The sequence below is a fragment of the Trachemys scripta genome, chromosome 17, assembly GCF_013100865.1.
Source record: "Trachemys scripta elegans isolate TJP31775 chromosome 17, CAS_Tse_1.0, whole genome shotgun sequence".
NCBI classification, from domain to species: domain Eukaryota; kingdom Metazoa; phylum Chordata; order Testudines; family Emydidae; genus Trachemys; species Trachemys scripta.
Window position 1 is genome coordinate 21,345,401 of NC_048314.1, and position 13,657 is coordinate 21,359,057.

Below are 13,657 nucleotides of genomic sequence, written 5' to 3' on the forward strand. Positions count from 1 at the left end.
AGGAAAAAGTTCCTAACTGTCAGGGTGGTTAAACACTGGAACAAATTGCCTAGGGAGGTTGTGGAATCTCCGTCTCTGGAGATATTTAAGAGTAGGTTAGATAAATGTCTATTAGGGATGGTCTAGGCAGTATTTGGTCCTGCCATGCGGGCAGGGGACTGGACTCGATGACCTCTCGAGGTCCCTTCCTGTCCTATAATCTATGAAATCTACTCAAGATAATTAAGTCACAGGCAGACTGTGAAGAGCTACAAAAGGACCTCTCAAAACTGGGTGACTGGGAAACAAAATAGCAGATGAAGTATAATGTTGATAAATGCAAAGTAATGCACATTGGAAAACAAAATCCCAATTATACATATAAAATGATGGGGTCTAAATTACCTGTTACCACTCAAGAAAGAGATCTTGGAGTCACAGTTCTCTGAAAACATCCAATGTGCAGCAGCAATCAAAAAAGCGAACAGAATGTTGGGAATCATTAAGAAGGGGATAGATAATAAGACAGAAAATATCACATTGCCTCTCTATAAATCCATGGTATGCCTACATCTTGAATACTGAGTGTAGATGTGGTCACCCCATCTCAAAAAAGATATACCGGAATTGGAAAAGGTACAGAAAAGGGCAACAAAAATTATAGGGGTATGGAACAACTTCCATATGAAGAGAGATTAATAAAACTCGGACTTTTCAGCTTGAAAAAGAGAAGACTAAGGGAGGATATGATAAAGGTCTATAAAATCATGACTCGTTTGGGGAAAGTAAACAAGGAAGTGTTATTTACTCCTTCTCATAACGTAAGAACTAGGGGTCACCAAATGAAATTAATAGGCGGCAGGTTTAAAACAAATAAAAGGAAGTATTTCTTCACACAACGCACAGTCAACCTGTGGAATTCCTTGCCAGAGGATGTTGTGAAGGCCAAGACGCTAACAGGGTCCAAAAAAGAAATAGTAAGTTCATTGAGGGTATGTGTATCAATGGCTATTAGCTAGAATGGGCAGGGATGGTGTCCCTAGCCTCTGTTTGCCAGAAACTGGGAATGGGAGACAGGGGATGGATCACTTGACGATTACCTGTTCTGTTCATTCCCTCTGAAGCACTTGGCACTGGCCACTGTCAGAAGACAGGATACTGGACTAGATGGACCATTTGTCTGACCTGGTATGGCCTGGTATGGCCATTCTTATGTTCTTGTTTATAACTTCAGTTCATTTTATAATTGCAATGAGGCACTCTAGGCCCTAGAATCTAAGGTATGTATTTTTTTACCATAATTACAATCCTTAGAGCATTTGTATTTATGAGACAATGATTCCAACATTATTCTTCCTCACTGTATAATTAAGCTCCAACATAATAATTGTGAGCTATGCTACTTGTAGAAAAACAGATTTGAACTCGCATGTTTAAAGAATAAGTACCTGCTACTTTAGAGTCATCTGCATTAGCATTGGTTAGAAATGTAAGCCCAGCTGATCGGAATACATCAACATTGTTCTGCCCTCCTCCAGCACCACATCCAAGATCACTGTTTTCCAAATCTAACATTACCTGTTGAAAAAAGTAAGCCAGGAGCTCATTTCAATGTGAAATATATTATATGACTGAAGGGAGCATTATGGACCTGTGAGGATTAACGAGTCATTTAGCCAGTAAAATGATATAAGACTGACACAGAAATACATTGTATTCAGTGTTGTTATAGCCATGTCAATCCCAGGATATTAGAGAGACAAGGTGGGTGAGGTAGTATCTTTTATTGGACCGACTTCTGTCGGTGAGAGAGAAAAGCTTTCAAGTTTACACAGAGTTCTTCTTCAAGTCTGGGAATCTTACTCACCTTGTATTTAACTGTGACACTCTGAGTAAGATTCCCAGATCTGAAGATGAGCTCTGTGTAAGCTTGTGTCTCTCACCAACAGAATTTGGTCCTTAAAAAAATATGACCTCACCTACCTTGTCTCACAAAAATACATTGTTATTTTTCTCTTCTTGTACTAAACTGTTGTGTAGTGCTGTTGTAAAATGTTAAACAGCAGCTACATTTCACCACCGAAGTGGCATTCTTTCAGCTGCAGGTGAAGTGAATTCTACATAAATCTGTGAAAACAGAAATCCTAGGTTATCTACTGAACAAGAACATTACATGCAACAGAAATATGAGCTCCCACATTACTACTCTAGCAGCGTGCCTTAAAAACCTGACCTGCAGGAATCACTACTAGGACTGAGGAGGGGAGTTCAGTCTCCACGCCTGTTCAATCACAAAGCTCTCCAAAAACAGAGCCAATCACTGTGGATTTTTTGATGACTGGAACTGGGCTAAGCCCCACAACTCATTTCCATAGGGCAAACAATAATTGAAAGACAACTATTTCTGATTACTACTGACCTCAGCTGGATTTGACCTAGTAACCTAGAGGTGAAAGACTGTAAATCCCATCACCAAGCCTTCTGGATGCATGCAACACAAATTTTTAAACTGCCACTATATTTTGTGACTATTACTTAACTCTTTCCATAGACCTCTTTCTTGTTCCTGTGATTCCATATATTGCCTCGTCGATAGATGACAAAGCAACAAAAGAACTGAACTGGGTTTTCATGTTAATTGATATAACCGTGCCCGGCTTATGAGAGTCTTCTTTTGATAATAACTGAACCTATAAAAGGAAAACAAATATAGGTTACTGAGACGCATGGCCAGAAAGGGTTAAGCATCCTGCAGGAATAATGACCCAAATTCAACCTTTAGAGACATGTTAGAAAAGTATCTAAATGGTAATTAGGGCCATTCCATGTCAGATAGGCTAGAACTTTGAAATGCAAACCTATATTGTTCGAAATTAGAGGTGATACTAATTGTATGTGTGTACTTATATCTTGTTAGAAGTTAACAATGTAACCAGTCTCTGTCTATGCTGTATTCTGTTAATTCAGAGCTCAAAAGGAACTCTTAACATTTAAATGAACTATAAATATAACATCACTGTATTCATCTTTCTTTTAAATGTCTAGCAAATCACCTATGAATGGTGGAAAACCGGGCAACTGCCTTATGTTAATTCCTGTAGGTAATTACTGATGCTTAGGAAACAGGTCTACTTCAAAGTTTCCATGATTGCCTATTGTTCACTTAAGGACTCTGAGCTGTCAAGAGAAGGTCTGGAACTATATAAAAGTCTCTTGGTTCCTGATTCTTTTTATCTCAGATCCGCTTGATGCTTTATGCAGAGGAAGCTTGAGTCATAACACTTAGCTCTCCAGACCCATCTGGATCACCCTGAATATAAACATTGGACTATAATCTATGGACTAATTCTGAAAGAACTCTTTGCAACTACAAAGCTCACCATCTCTACTATGAATCTGATTTCAGAACAGTTCTTATGTCTGTATGCATACTGCTCTTTTAACCAATACTCACTCTCTTTTCTTTTTTAATAAATTTTAGTTTAGTTAATAAGGATTGGCTCTAAGCATGTATTTGGGTAAGATCTGGAATATTCATTAACCTGGGGAGGTAATGTGTCTGATCCTGCTTTGAGCAGGGGTTGGACTAGATGACCTCCTGAGGTCCCTTCCAACCCTGATATTCTATGATTCTACTGCTTCCCAGTGAGGGTGGGGTTTCTCTCACTTGTTAAAATTTTTTTTTCAGGGGAGGGATAGCTCAGTGGTTTGAGCATTGGCCTGCTAAACCCAGGGTTGTGAGTTCAATCCTTGAGGGGGCCACTTAGGGATCTGGGGCAAAATCAGTACTTGGTCCTGCTAGTGAAGGCAGGGGACTGGACTCGATGACCTTTCAGGGTCCCTTCCAGCTCTATGAGATAGGTATATCTGCATATATTATCCTTTGCGATTGGTAGAATTTATATGATGAATTAGATTTTCAGTAATCCTCATCATATTTGACTTGGGTGTCTGGGTGGAGGCCTAAGGCTGGGTTACTTTAAGGGAACTGTGCTGTTGGCTTCTGGGTAACCAGTAAGGTATTATAGAAGCTGTTTTGTGCTGGTTTGGTAAATCTAAGTATAGGAATATCCACTAGCTTTAGAGATCGTCTGCCCCATTTGCAGTTTGTCCAAATTGAGTAACCTCAGTGCAGCTCCCCTGGGACTCCGGTCACAGTTACTTAAAAAAAATTAAGAGATTTGAAGGCTGACACTTCAATGTTTTGGGAAAACACTAGAGAATCTGTGCAGCTCTGAGAGTAGAATTTTGATGATAAAACAAACACGCCACTTAACTCGAGAATGTTTATGGAATTTTTAATACACAGACTCATACACTCACCTGGAGGCTATTGCCACACTTCTGTTCTATATTCAACCAAACTGAATCAGCTACTAATTCTGCAGTTTCCTCTCCAGTGACAATGTAGTAGACAAGGAGACGTGCTGAAGGAACCATTTCTTGCGTTAGCTTAAAGTTTAGATTTTCATAATCTGAGCTCATAATCCTTTCCTGAGTTCCAAAACTTACTATTTTCCCTTTGGATAATATCTATAAGATGAGGGCGGGGGGGGGAAGAAAACAAAAAGAAAGTAACTAGTCCCAGGAAGTGTTCCTGACTCCCTAGAAAGTCACTTTGGCAAAGAGAAAGATTGTAGATAATATACTATTTGTGTATCTTAACTGGTGAACAATAACAAAAAGGAAATTTAAAAAGTTAAATTTTACTTTTAGAAATACTTTTGCCCTTTTGTATTGATTTTTTACATGAACTCAAACCACTTTGTAAACATTAATTAAGCCTCACAACTGCATGTAAAACTGGCATCTTTATCTTGAATTCAGAGCATACTAAGAATCAAGCATTTGAGATGTTTAATGTAGACTGCCTTAAATTAATGTAAAAGAGAGTTGTGTCAATTGAAATAGTATTGCTTGTTTTAATATGAACAGATTGTAATATAACTGAAAGTAGCACTTTTTTATACCATACGACATCCTGTAAACCCTTAGATACAATGTAATAGTGTACCTGAAAAAAATTAGGAGTCTAATATGTCAAGTATATGCTGGCACCATGGGGAAGTTTATCTTCCCCTATTCAATGGACCAAATTTAGACCAGTGCAAGGAAAAGGACATAACTCCCCATTCCCAAACAGAAGTGGATATGCACTGCAAATGCTGTCTTGATGAGTGCCCATAATCTTGCTCTAATCAACCATATACATACACACAGCGCTCCTCAGAAGATTCTTGGCGCTGGGATCATGAACAATTTCCCTACGTGAGTGTACGACTTCCAGGAGAAGTAAGCATGTGTCTTAGTGTTTGCTGAATGAGGGTCTTCAATCAGGAAACTGTCAAAAAATCAAGTCTACAAGCCCTTTGCTGCTGACCACGGCTGCATTTCTTGTCTAGTGGTACCATTCTTTGAAATGTTGGAGTTCTGCGGGACACTGACTTCACAAGGGAATTGCTGACAAGCAATTAACACAATGCTAATGCAAAATCAGTCTGCATTTGTCTCATTTTTACAAGTTCTCTCCATGTCAAAATTAATACAGGAGCAATGGGGGAAATGTGTGTTGCTGTCTGAGCGGAACCTGTTCTACGGCTAAATATAGGACTTTGATCTTTCTAGTGTTGTTGATCTGGCACCTTGTACTAAATTACAAAACAATGTTTTAATGTGAAAATACATCTGTTACTTACCAAATAGCTGTAGCGATGTATTTTATGAATATAGTGGCTATGTGGATACACTTTAATGCTCATATAATCCCCTACATGTAGTAGTTTATAGTTTGAAGCCCAGTCAATGTACAGATAGCTTTTGCTGAGCGATGAGTATGCTTTTGCTTCATAGTTTCCAGTTGCCTGATTTTCTTCTGATAGACTTGTATCTGCAGTTTTTAGCTAAAAATGATATAAAGTGCATAAGAAGGTTTAATACCAACAAACATTCTGATAATGTTGTGTACAATGCCTTTTATCCAGCATCTGAAAGCCCTTCGTAATTAATCAAGTAAACTTCACAATACCCCTGTGAATCAGGAATTATTAAAGTAATTTTGTAAATAGTTAAACAGAGTCCAAAAGAGGCTCATGGCCTGATTTCAAGAGAACTAAGCACTCACAGCTCTCTAGTCAGTGATAAAGGAAGGATCAGAAGTCAGGCATGCTGACTCCCAAATGCATTCTTTAATTATGAAATTATACTTTCTCTTATTAAATAAATATTAAAATTAAAATGTAATATAATATGTATACAGGATGGATTAACTGGTTCTGATAAAATGACAGCCAACTCAAGCTTTTGTCTGAAATATAACTCTGCACATTTTGGTTTCAGACAGATGCTGAAATCCCAAAATACCATGAGACACTATTTTGTCCCTCTGTTTGAGATGGTCAATGAACAAAGGGAAATTCTATTAGAAAGCCTGCTTTGGGTAATTTCTAGGTCAAGATAAATTGGTTCATGTACATTTGGATAACCAGTATCTGAAGTTTTAGGTGTTTATATGAACTGAACCTTTTGAATTAGGTGATCATCTTTAATATATAGACAAATCAATTTCAACCATTTCACATTTTCTTTTATAAAAAACTGTCAAATCCAAATAAGTAAAAAAAACCAAACCAACAGTAAAGATGTATATATGTATACATATAAGTAGAGAGGAAAAAGGTCAACAACATATTGAAAGCTACTGTCATTTTGATCAGATGCCTCCAGAATGAGAAAAAGCACTTTGAGGATTTTTATTGTTAAGCAATTCATTTGGATTTTTTTATTTTGATTTTAAAAATCTATTACAACTAATTAGGATACACACCTATATCTGTATTTGGATTTGTTTTGTTTTCATTTCCTCTTTTCTTCACCGTTGTCAACAAGGGATTAGTTTCAAAATAGTTTAATATACAAGTAACTTTCCTCTAAAGCAGTCTTATTCTGTAGTATTGAATATTTGTCACAATACCCGTGTTAGATTAGAAAATTGTCAAATTTTCTAATCTACTGGTTTCGTGTGTAAAAACTTCCCATCTGTATTGCAGACTGGCCAAAGTAAACAGTCAGAGAGTACATACTGCGCAAGAAATACAGGAGTCAGAAGAATTTAACTCACTTGAAATTCCAGTGCTTTGCTAGCAGATGGAATATTAACCACAAATAAAGCAGTTCCATCATTCACGCTTGTTTGTCTTGTCCCAGCATCTGAGCCTTCTTGTACCAACTTAGTTGAATCCATTTGCTCATCAAATACATTTGCACTGAGAATTACAGGGAGGTTCCCCACAGGCTGGTCCAATGTATCCTTTACCTGAACCTGATCATTAGAACAGAGAAACTTTGCAATAAAAATCCTATATAATTATTCTTTAAATGTGAGCATGAGCAGGAGTACCTTGGCAGAAACAGTCTGTCCACCTGTCACAGTAATTCAAGAGAGTAAATGGGCAGGCAGATCTCAAGTAACATGCATTAAAAAAACATTATATGTTATAGCATACAACCATATTGCTTATGTTAACTAACCTTGATGAAGAATGGAAGACCAGGCTTCACAAATAGAGGCGTAGCAATCAAGTTCAATTTGTAGGGAGATAGCGCATATCTGACTCCAGCAAATTCACTTTCTTCGCTAAGTCCACCTAACAAAAAATATTTTTCTTTTGAGAAGTGTCTTCCAGGGATCCCATTTTCTCCCTCAAAAGTCCTATTTCATGGTAACCCATGCCATTTGTTATTCTCAGGCCTGAGGAGTCTTTACACTCAAGGATCAAACTTTTATCAATATGAAATTAAATGAATAAAAACCTTAAAAGCTTTTAAAAAAATATGTAAAATTGTGCTAGTGATGTTAAGTCATGCTTCTCATATCCTTTTGGTAAAGGAGATTTCTGAACACAAAAGAAGATCTTGGGCCAGGAACCATGCCTAAACTTTGTATTTTATTCAGATTTTCACATAAGTATGTTCAAATGAGGGACTAAAAAACCAAAACCCTACCTGTAGATTCCAACACTGTTACAGCAATATACAGGTATGACCCATCTAACTCTTCTAGGCTTTGGTAGTCTATTTCCTTAACTGCATTTTTACTGTTAAAATAGACCTCTGCAACTCCATCAACTATCTGGTAATAAAACAAAAATAAAGATAAACAAATTATGCTGCTGTGCATAGTTTAAAAATAATCTCCAAAGACATGGTTTACAGCATCTGTCTCAGATGTGGACATGCACAAAATCTATTTACAGCAGAGACCAAGGATAAGAAATTCTAACAAAGGAGAACAGAGTTGCTCCCCTGAAAATTAACCAAGCGATAGCAGATGTTCCAAGTTGTGTCCTTGAAGCCAGCAAGAACTAAGAGCATTACATATCCAAGCAATCTTCTCTGCGATCCTTCCTGTCCCATGAGCAAAGGAAGAAAGAAGGCAGATGATTCTGGAAGTGCACCAAGAGCTAAGTAAGTGGAGGGCTTTGGTTTTGTGGAACACTGGTCCACCTTCTATAAGGAGAGGGGGCTGTATAGTTTGGATAGCCTCCACCTCAATAGAAGGAAGACCAATCTTCTCAGTGATAGGCTGGCTGGAATAGTCAGGAGGAGATTAAATTAATAACAAAAGGGAAAGGTAAGACATGAGCACTCAGCACAAAATCAAGATATTGAGAACAAAATTAATCAAGGAACCAAAGGACATCAAGAGAAGAATTTTTTGAATTGCCTATACACCAATGACAGGAGCCTGGGAACAAACAAGAGGAATTGGAATTGCTCATTTATAAGCATAAATTTAATCTAGTTGGTATTACTGAAACCTGGTGAGATGATTTGCATGACTGGAATACTAAAATCAACGGTTATAACCTATTTAGGATCAAGTGGGCAAAAGGGGAGGGAAAGTGGCACTCTAGGCCCAGGCCACTGTGGGAAACTGCAGACCCTCCACCTTCCCTGGGCAGGGGACCGGGGTGCCCAAGAGCAGCCCCCAGCACATGTACCCAACCCCCGGGTCATGCCACCCAGGGCAGGTGGAGGGTCCGGGGCTCCCCACAGCAGCCTGGGCTCCCTGGGCGGCTTTTACTATTGTCTGTCTCTGGCTTTCAGCCTGGACAGGGGGAGGGGCCTCAGGGGAAAGAGGAGGAGCAGAGGGCGGGGTCCAGTGGTGAGGGGAGGCTAAGGCCCACCTCAGTCCCCACTTCGGAAAAGCTGGTGCCACTACCAGGGGCTGCACTTCGTGCACCGTCACAAAGGGCAGCCATTGCTGCCATCACTGCGCTGTGCCTGCCCAAGGCTACTATGTCCATGTTAAAAAGAGGGAAGGCATGTCCCTCCCATTTTTAAAAGGCGGGGGCATGGCCCCTTGCCTTCCCTCCCTCAGTTCCGGAGCCCCTGTCTCGAGTAGGAATAGAGAAGTTATTTTACCTCTGTATTTGGCACTGGTGAGACAATTATGGAATACTGTGTCCAGTTCTGTTGCCCACAATTCAAGAAGGAAGTTAATAAATTGGAGATGGTTCAGAAAAGAGTGATGAGAATGATTAAAAGATTAGAAAACATGACTCAAATTGCGCAGTGTATTTAGTTTAACAAAGAGAAGTCTCCGCCTCCCAGAGTCCTGACTTGATTACAGTAGGGCTCTTCAATCTAGCAGATAAAGGTAGAACATAATCCAATGGCTGGAAGTCAAATCTAGACAAATCTAGATTGGATGCAAGATGTAAATTTTTAACAGTGAGAGTATTTAATCATTGGAAAAAACTTACCCAAAGGTCATGGTGGATTCTCCATCACCAATATTTATTAAATCATGACTGAATGTTTTTCTAAAATATCTGTTCTAGAAATTATTTTGGGGAAGTTCTATGGCCTCTGTTTCACAGGAGGTCAAACTAGATGATCTTGGCCTTGGAATCTATGAATCTATGCAGAGGGAGCATCATCATTCACTCAAGGGAGAGACTGATTTGTTTTACAACTGAATGACTGAACCAAAAAGCTAGACTAACCTGAGAGGAGAATGGCTAAATTTGGAGTTGTCTAGGTCTTGTTAAAAGATTAATATTATTACAATTAATTCTGTATTGTATTTCCTTCATTTGCTTTTCAATCTTCAGTGTAAATATTATTTCATGGAAAGTTATAGTCACACATTATTTACTTAAATGGCCAATTGAGCCAAACTGAAACTGCTTTCTGTCTGTCTGAGACATCATCTGTTAAGTTTCAGTCCAAGGTGAAGTTTTATGCCTCTGATAACAGGGGTGTTAATGGATGTTAGGGATGTAGATAGGGTTTAAAAATAGTAACCATTTAACCTATTAAAATTCTATTGGTTAAACGGTTAACCATTAAGGAGTTCACATAGGTGGGGAACTAGGGGAAGGAGGGTGCTGCAGCATCTCGTTTTATGCGGGGCTCTGCTGCTGCCTGCACCCAGCATCCCGGCCCAGATCTCTGCTGCCTCCCCGTGCCTGGGGTCCTGGTCCCGCCAGCCGCCTCCAAGAGTCCTGGCTGCCAGCCTGGCCCAGGTCTCTGCTGCCTCCCCACGCCCGGAGTCCCGGCCACTGGACCACACCCAGAGGCCTGGCTGCTGGGACCCCAGATGTGGGGGGCAGCAGAGTTTAATTGTTAGCCAAAACCGATAACAATGTGCTTATTGGTTAACCAGTTAAACTTTTACATCCCTAATGGATGTGTTGACTTTAAATAACTGAGAGTGCAAACCATTGCATTGGCTTGCAGAGGCCTACTTCAACTCCCACTCAATTCCATGGAAAGACTTCAATGGAAGCTGTATCAGGCCTGAACTCAATAAAAATGGCTTAGCTTTTTCTTACCTCAGTTACGTGCATTGCTCTTTTCATCATCCTTTTTTCAGTTCCTTCAATTATTCCAAAACGCATATAAACATCTGCCCTGGCGACCTTCTTGTTATAAAAATACCTTGCGAACAATAAAAATACTCCTTTAAAGTTGTTATTGCAATGGACGCAGAAAAGCTGAACATAAAATATCATATGCACTTATTTTTAATAAGCAGTCAGGCTCTGAACAACAGGTGGCATGGGAAAGAGATGGTCTTGTATGTATCTCTGTCAAACCGTTCTGACCAACATACAAACCACTGTTGATAAGTATTGAAGGAAAGTGCAGCCATTCCTCTTCCACTTCAGTGATATGACTTTTTGAGGAGAAGGCAGTCAAAGGGAAAAAGATGGGAGGACCTTTCAGCCTACAGCTGGGGCCAAACCTCTCAGCCTGGGTATACAGACATGCTCTAGCTCTGCTCAAGCTAGTGAACTAAAAATAGCAGTGTGGACACTGCAGCATGGGCTTGCCAAATAAATATTGATCCAGCAGGTCAGGCAGGCTTGTACTCAGGTGGCTAGCCCCTGCTGCAACATTCATGCTACACTAGATTGAACAGAGGTAGCACATTATCTACCCAGACTGGGCGGCATGCTCCCTGCTGAAGTGTAGACATACCCTTAGAGATTGGGGGATTCCTTCCACTGAAGTGAAGAAAAGACAAAAAAAAAAAAAAAAGAAAATCGAGACCAAATCTCCTTACCTAGCTTTAATAGTAATCCTGAATGTCTCAAATTTCTCAGAACTAATTATGTTCTTTTCTGGTTCTATGGAGATGAAAAAGCTTGGCATTGCTGAAAATTAAGCAGAAAGTTAAATATAACAACTTAAATGTAATTTTAAATATTAAGCAATATCAACATGAAAAGATGTAATTGAAAATGGTCCAAAGAATCAAATGTATTTTTAAAAAGATTTTAACTGCATACTTAAAGGGATTGAAAAATAAGGCTATTACTTTCTTATTTAATATTCAGAATTGAAAAACCTAGGAAAAATCATATATTACCATATTCTTTGACTTCAAATTTTGCAACAGCAGAAGTTGTGAAACTCTTTTTGTACTTGGCTTCAACCTTCCAGATACCATACCTATAAAAAAAATTATGACATTTTAAAGATGAGAATTAATGTTGTCATCCAATAATATACTTTTTATGTTAATAATTCTAATTTGGAGACTGCTTCAATAAATAATCTACAGTTTTGAGTGCTTTTAGTGAGAGAAAAGCCTGCACAAAGCTGCACATATGTTCCTATCCTAGTCATGCAGGCAAACCTTGACTAGGTTCCTTTTTAACCCATGTACTACAACTCCATTGTCTTCAGTAAAGTTGTAACAAGGGTTAGTTACCATAGGTTAGTTTAAGATGGGTTAAAAGTACATCTTTCCACAGCCTTAAGATCTATCTACACTAGATTTTTTATTTAGAGTTGATTGATTGCTAATTAACTTGAGGTAGTTGTAATATTTGTAATGCCTAGTTTGGACACTCCCCAAATGCTTGCACTTTATCTTAGAACAAACATTTGGGGTTAGAGCTGGACCAAAGCATCTGTGTTAAACTGTATCCATGTCTACCCCAGGAAAATGTGTATTGTTAACACATGTTAAAATCCTAATGTGGATAAGGTAAGTTGTAGTAGCTGGTTGAGATGTTAAAAATACACCTTTTTTCCTTATGACGACAAAGTCTGTGGGTTGATCTACTAATAAACAATTCTTGTAGAGAGACTGCATCTTAAACTGCAAGCTGTCAGTTTTTGGTTAAGAGTGTTAGGAAAAGATGTATTTTTAACACATTATCTGATCAAGTAAATCCTCCAAAGGGAACTTGTAGAACTCCAGCTGGGTCTGGTACATGTCTGGGGCTTGCAGACACTAACACAACACAAACAAATAATTAATAATAATAAGTACCGTAGAACCTAAGTTATGAACACCTCAGAAATGGAGACTGTTCGTAACTCTGAACAAAACATTATGGTTGTTCTTTCAAAAGTTTACAAATGCACATTGACTTAACACAGCTTAAACCCTCAATTTAAACGAAACAAGCACAGAAACAGTTTCCTTACCTTGCCAAATCTTTTTTTTAAACTTTCCCTTTATTTTTTTGTAGTTTACGTTTAACACAGCACTGTACAATATTTGCTCTTTTTTTTTTTTTTTGGTCTCTGCTGCTGCCTGATTGCATACTTCCAGTTCCAAACGAGGTGTGTGGTTGACTGGTCAGTTTGTAACTCTTGTGTTTGTAACTCTGAGGTGCTATTGTACATAAAATCAGTGTCTGAAATCATTGGGGTTTATGTTACCCAGTCCAAACGATGTAAGGCTAGTGTTATGAGAAACCCAAGACCTGACAGGGATGTGAAATCAGTTTTTTTAAATGACTGAAAATACTGTTCACTTTTTCTAGTGGAAAGAAAATCGGTTAAAACATTCTGCTCTAAAAAATCTCCATTAGTACCACTTTGCCCACCCAGTGTACTTGCAGCACCCCCTACAGGATTCAAGGAAAATGATGAGGCATTTATTTTAGATTTTATTACTGCAAAAATATATCTATTCTTGCCACATAATATCTTTCTATCCCTACTACACTCACACAGATTATATAGAGAAAAAACAACAAATTCCCTGTTTAAATGTTCATACACTTACTTTCAAACTATAACTAGCACTAGTGTTTGAGTGTATCTAAAAGTTCTCCCTCCTGGAAATCGTTGGGTCTTTGACCTCATGCCTGACTCGGAGCGGAGAGAAGTCTATAGTTTTTTAAAATTTTCTCAGGCATTGGAACATGAC

General features: G+C 38.6%; 1 protein-coding gene across 2 annotated transcripts in view; it reads right to left on the reverse strand.

Moving 5' to 3' along the window:
- C5 (complement C5) overlaps positions 1-13,657 on the reverse strand; it is a 60,715-nt gene that overhangs the window by 32,146 nt on the left and 14,912 nt on the right. For both annotated transcript variants that reach the window (XM_034793434.1, XM_034793433.1), the window contains 10 exons: positions 11,858-11,940; positions 11,552-11,642; positions 10,818-10,923; positions 7,981-8,107; positions 7,507-7,622; positions 7,097-7,297; positions 5,676-5,879; positions 4,303-4,512; positions 2,520-2,669; positions 1,428-1,557 (listed from right to left, as the gene is read on the reverse strand). In XM_034793434.1, the coding sequence (XP_034649325.1) occupies positions 1,428-1,557; positions 2,520-2,669; positions 4,303-4,512; positions 5,676-5,879; positions 7,097-7,297; positions 7,507-7,622; positions 7,981-8,107; positions 10,818-10,923; positions 11,552-11,642; positions 11,858-11,940 (1,418 nt within the window). The remainder of the gene's footprint in view (positions 1-1,427; positions 1,558-2,519; positions 2,670-4,302; positions 4,513-5,675; positions 5,880-7,096; positions 7,298-7,506; positions 7,623-7,980; positions 8,108-10,817; positions 10,924-11,551; positions 11,643-11,857; positions 11,941-13,657) is intronic.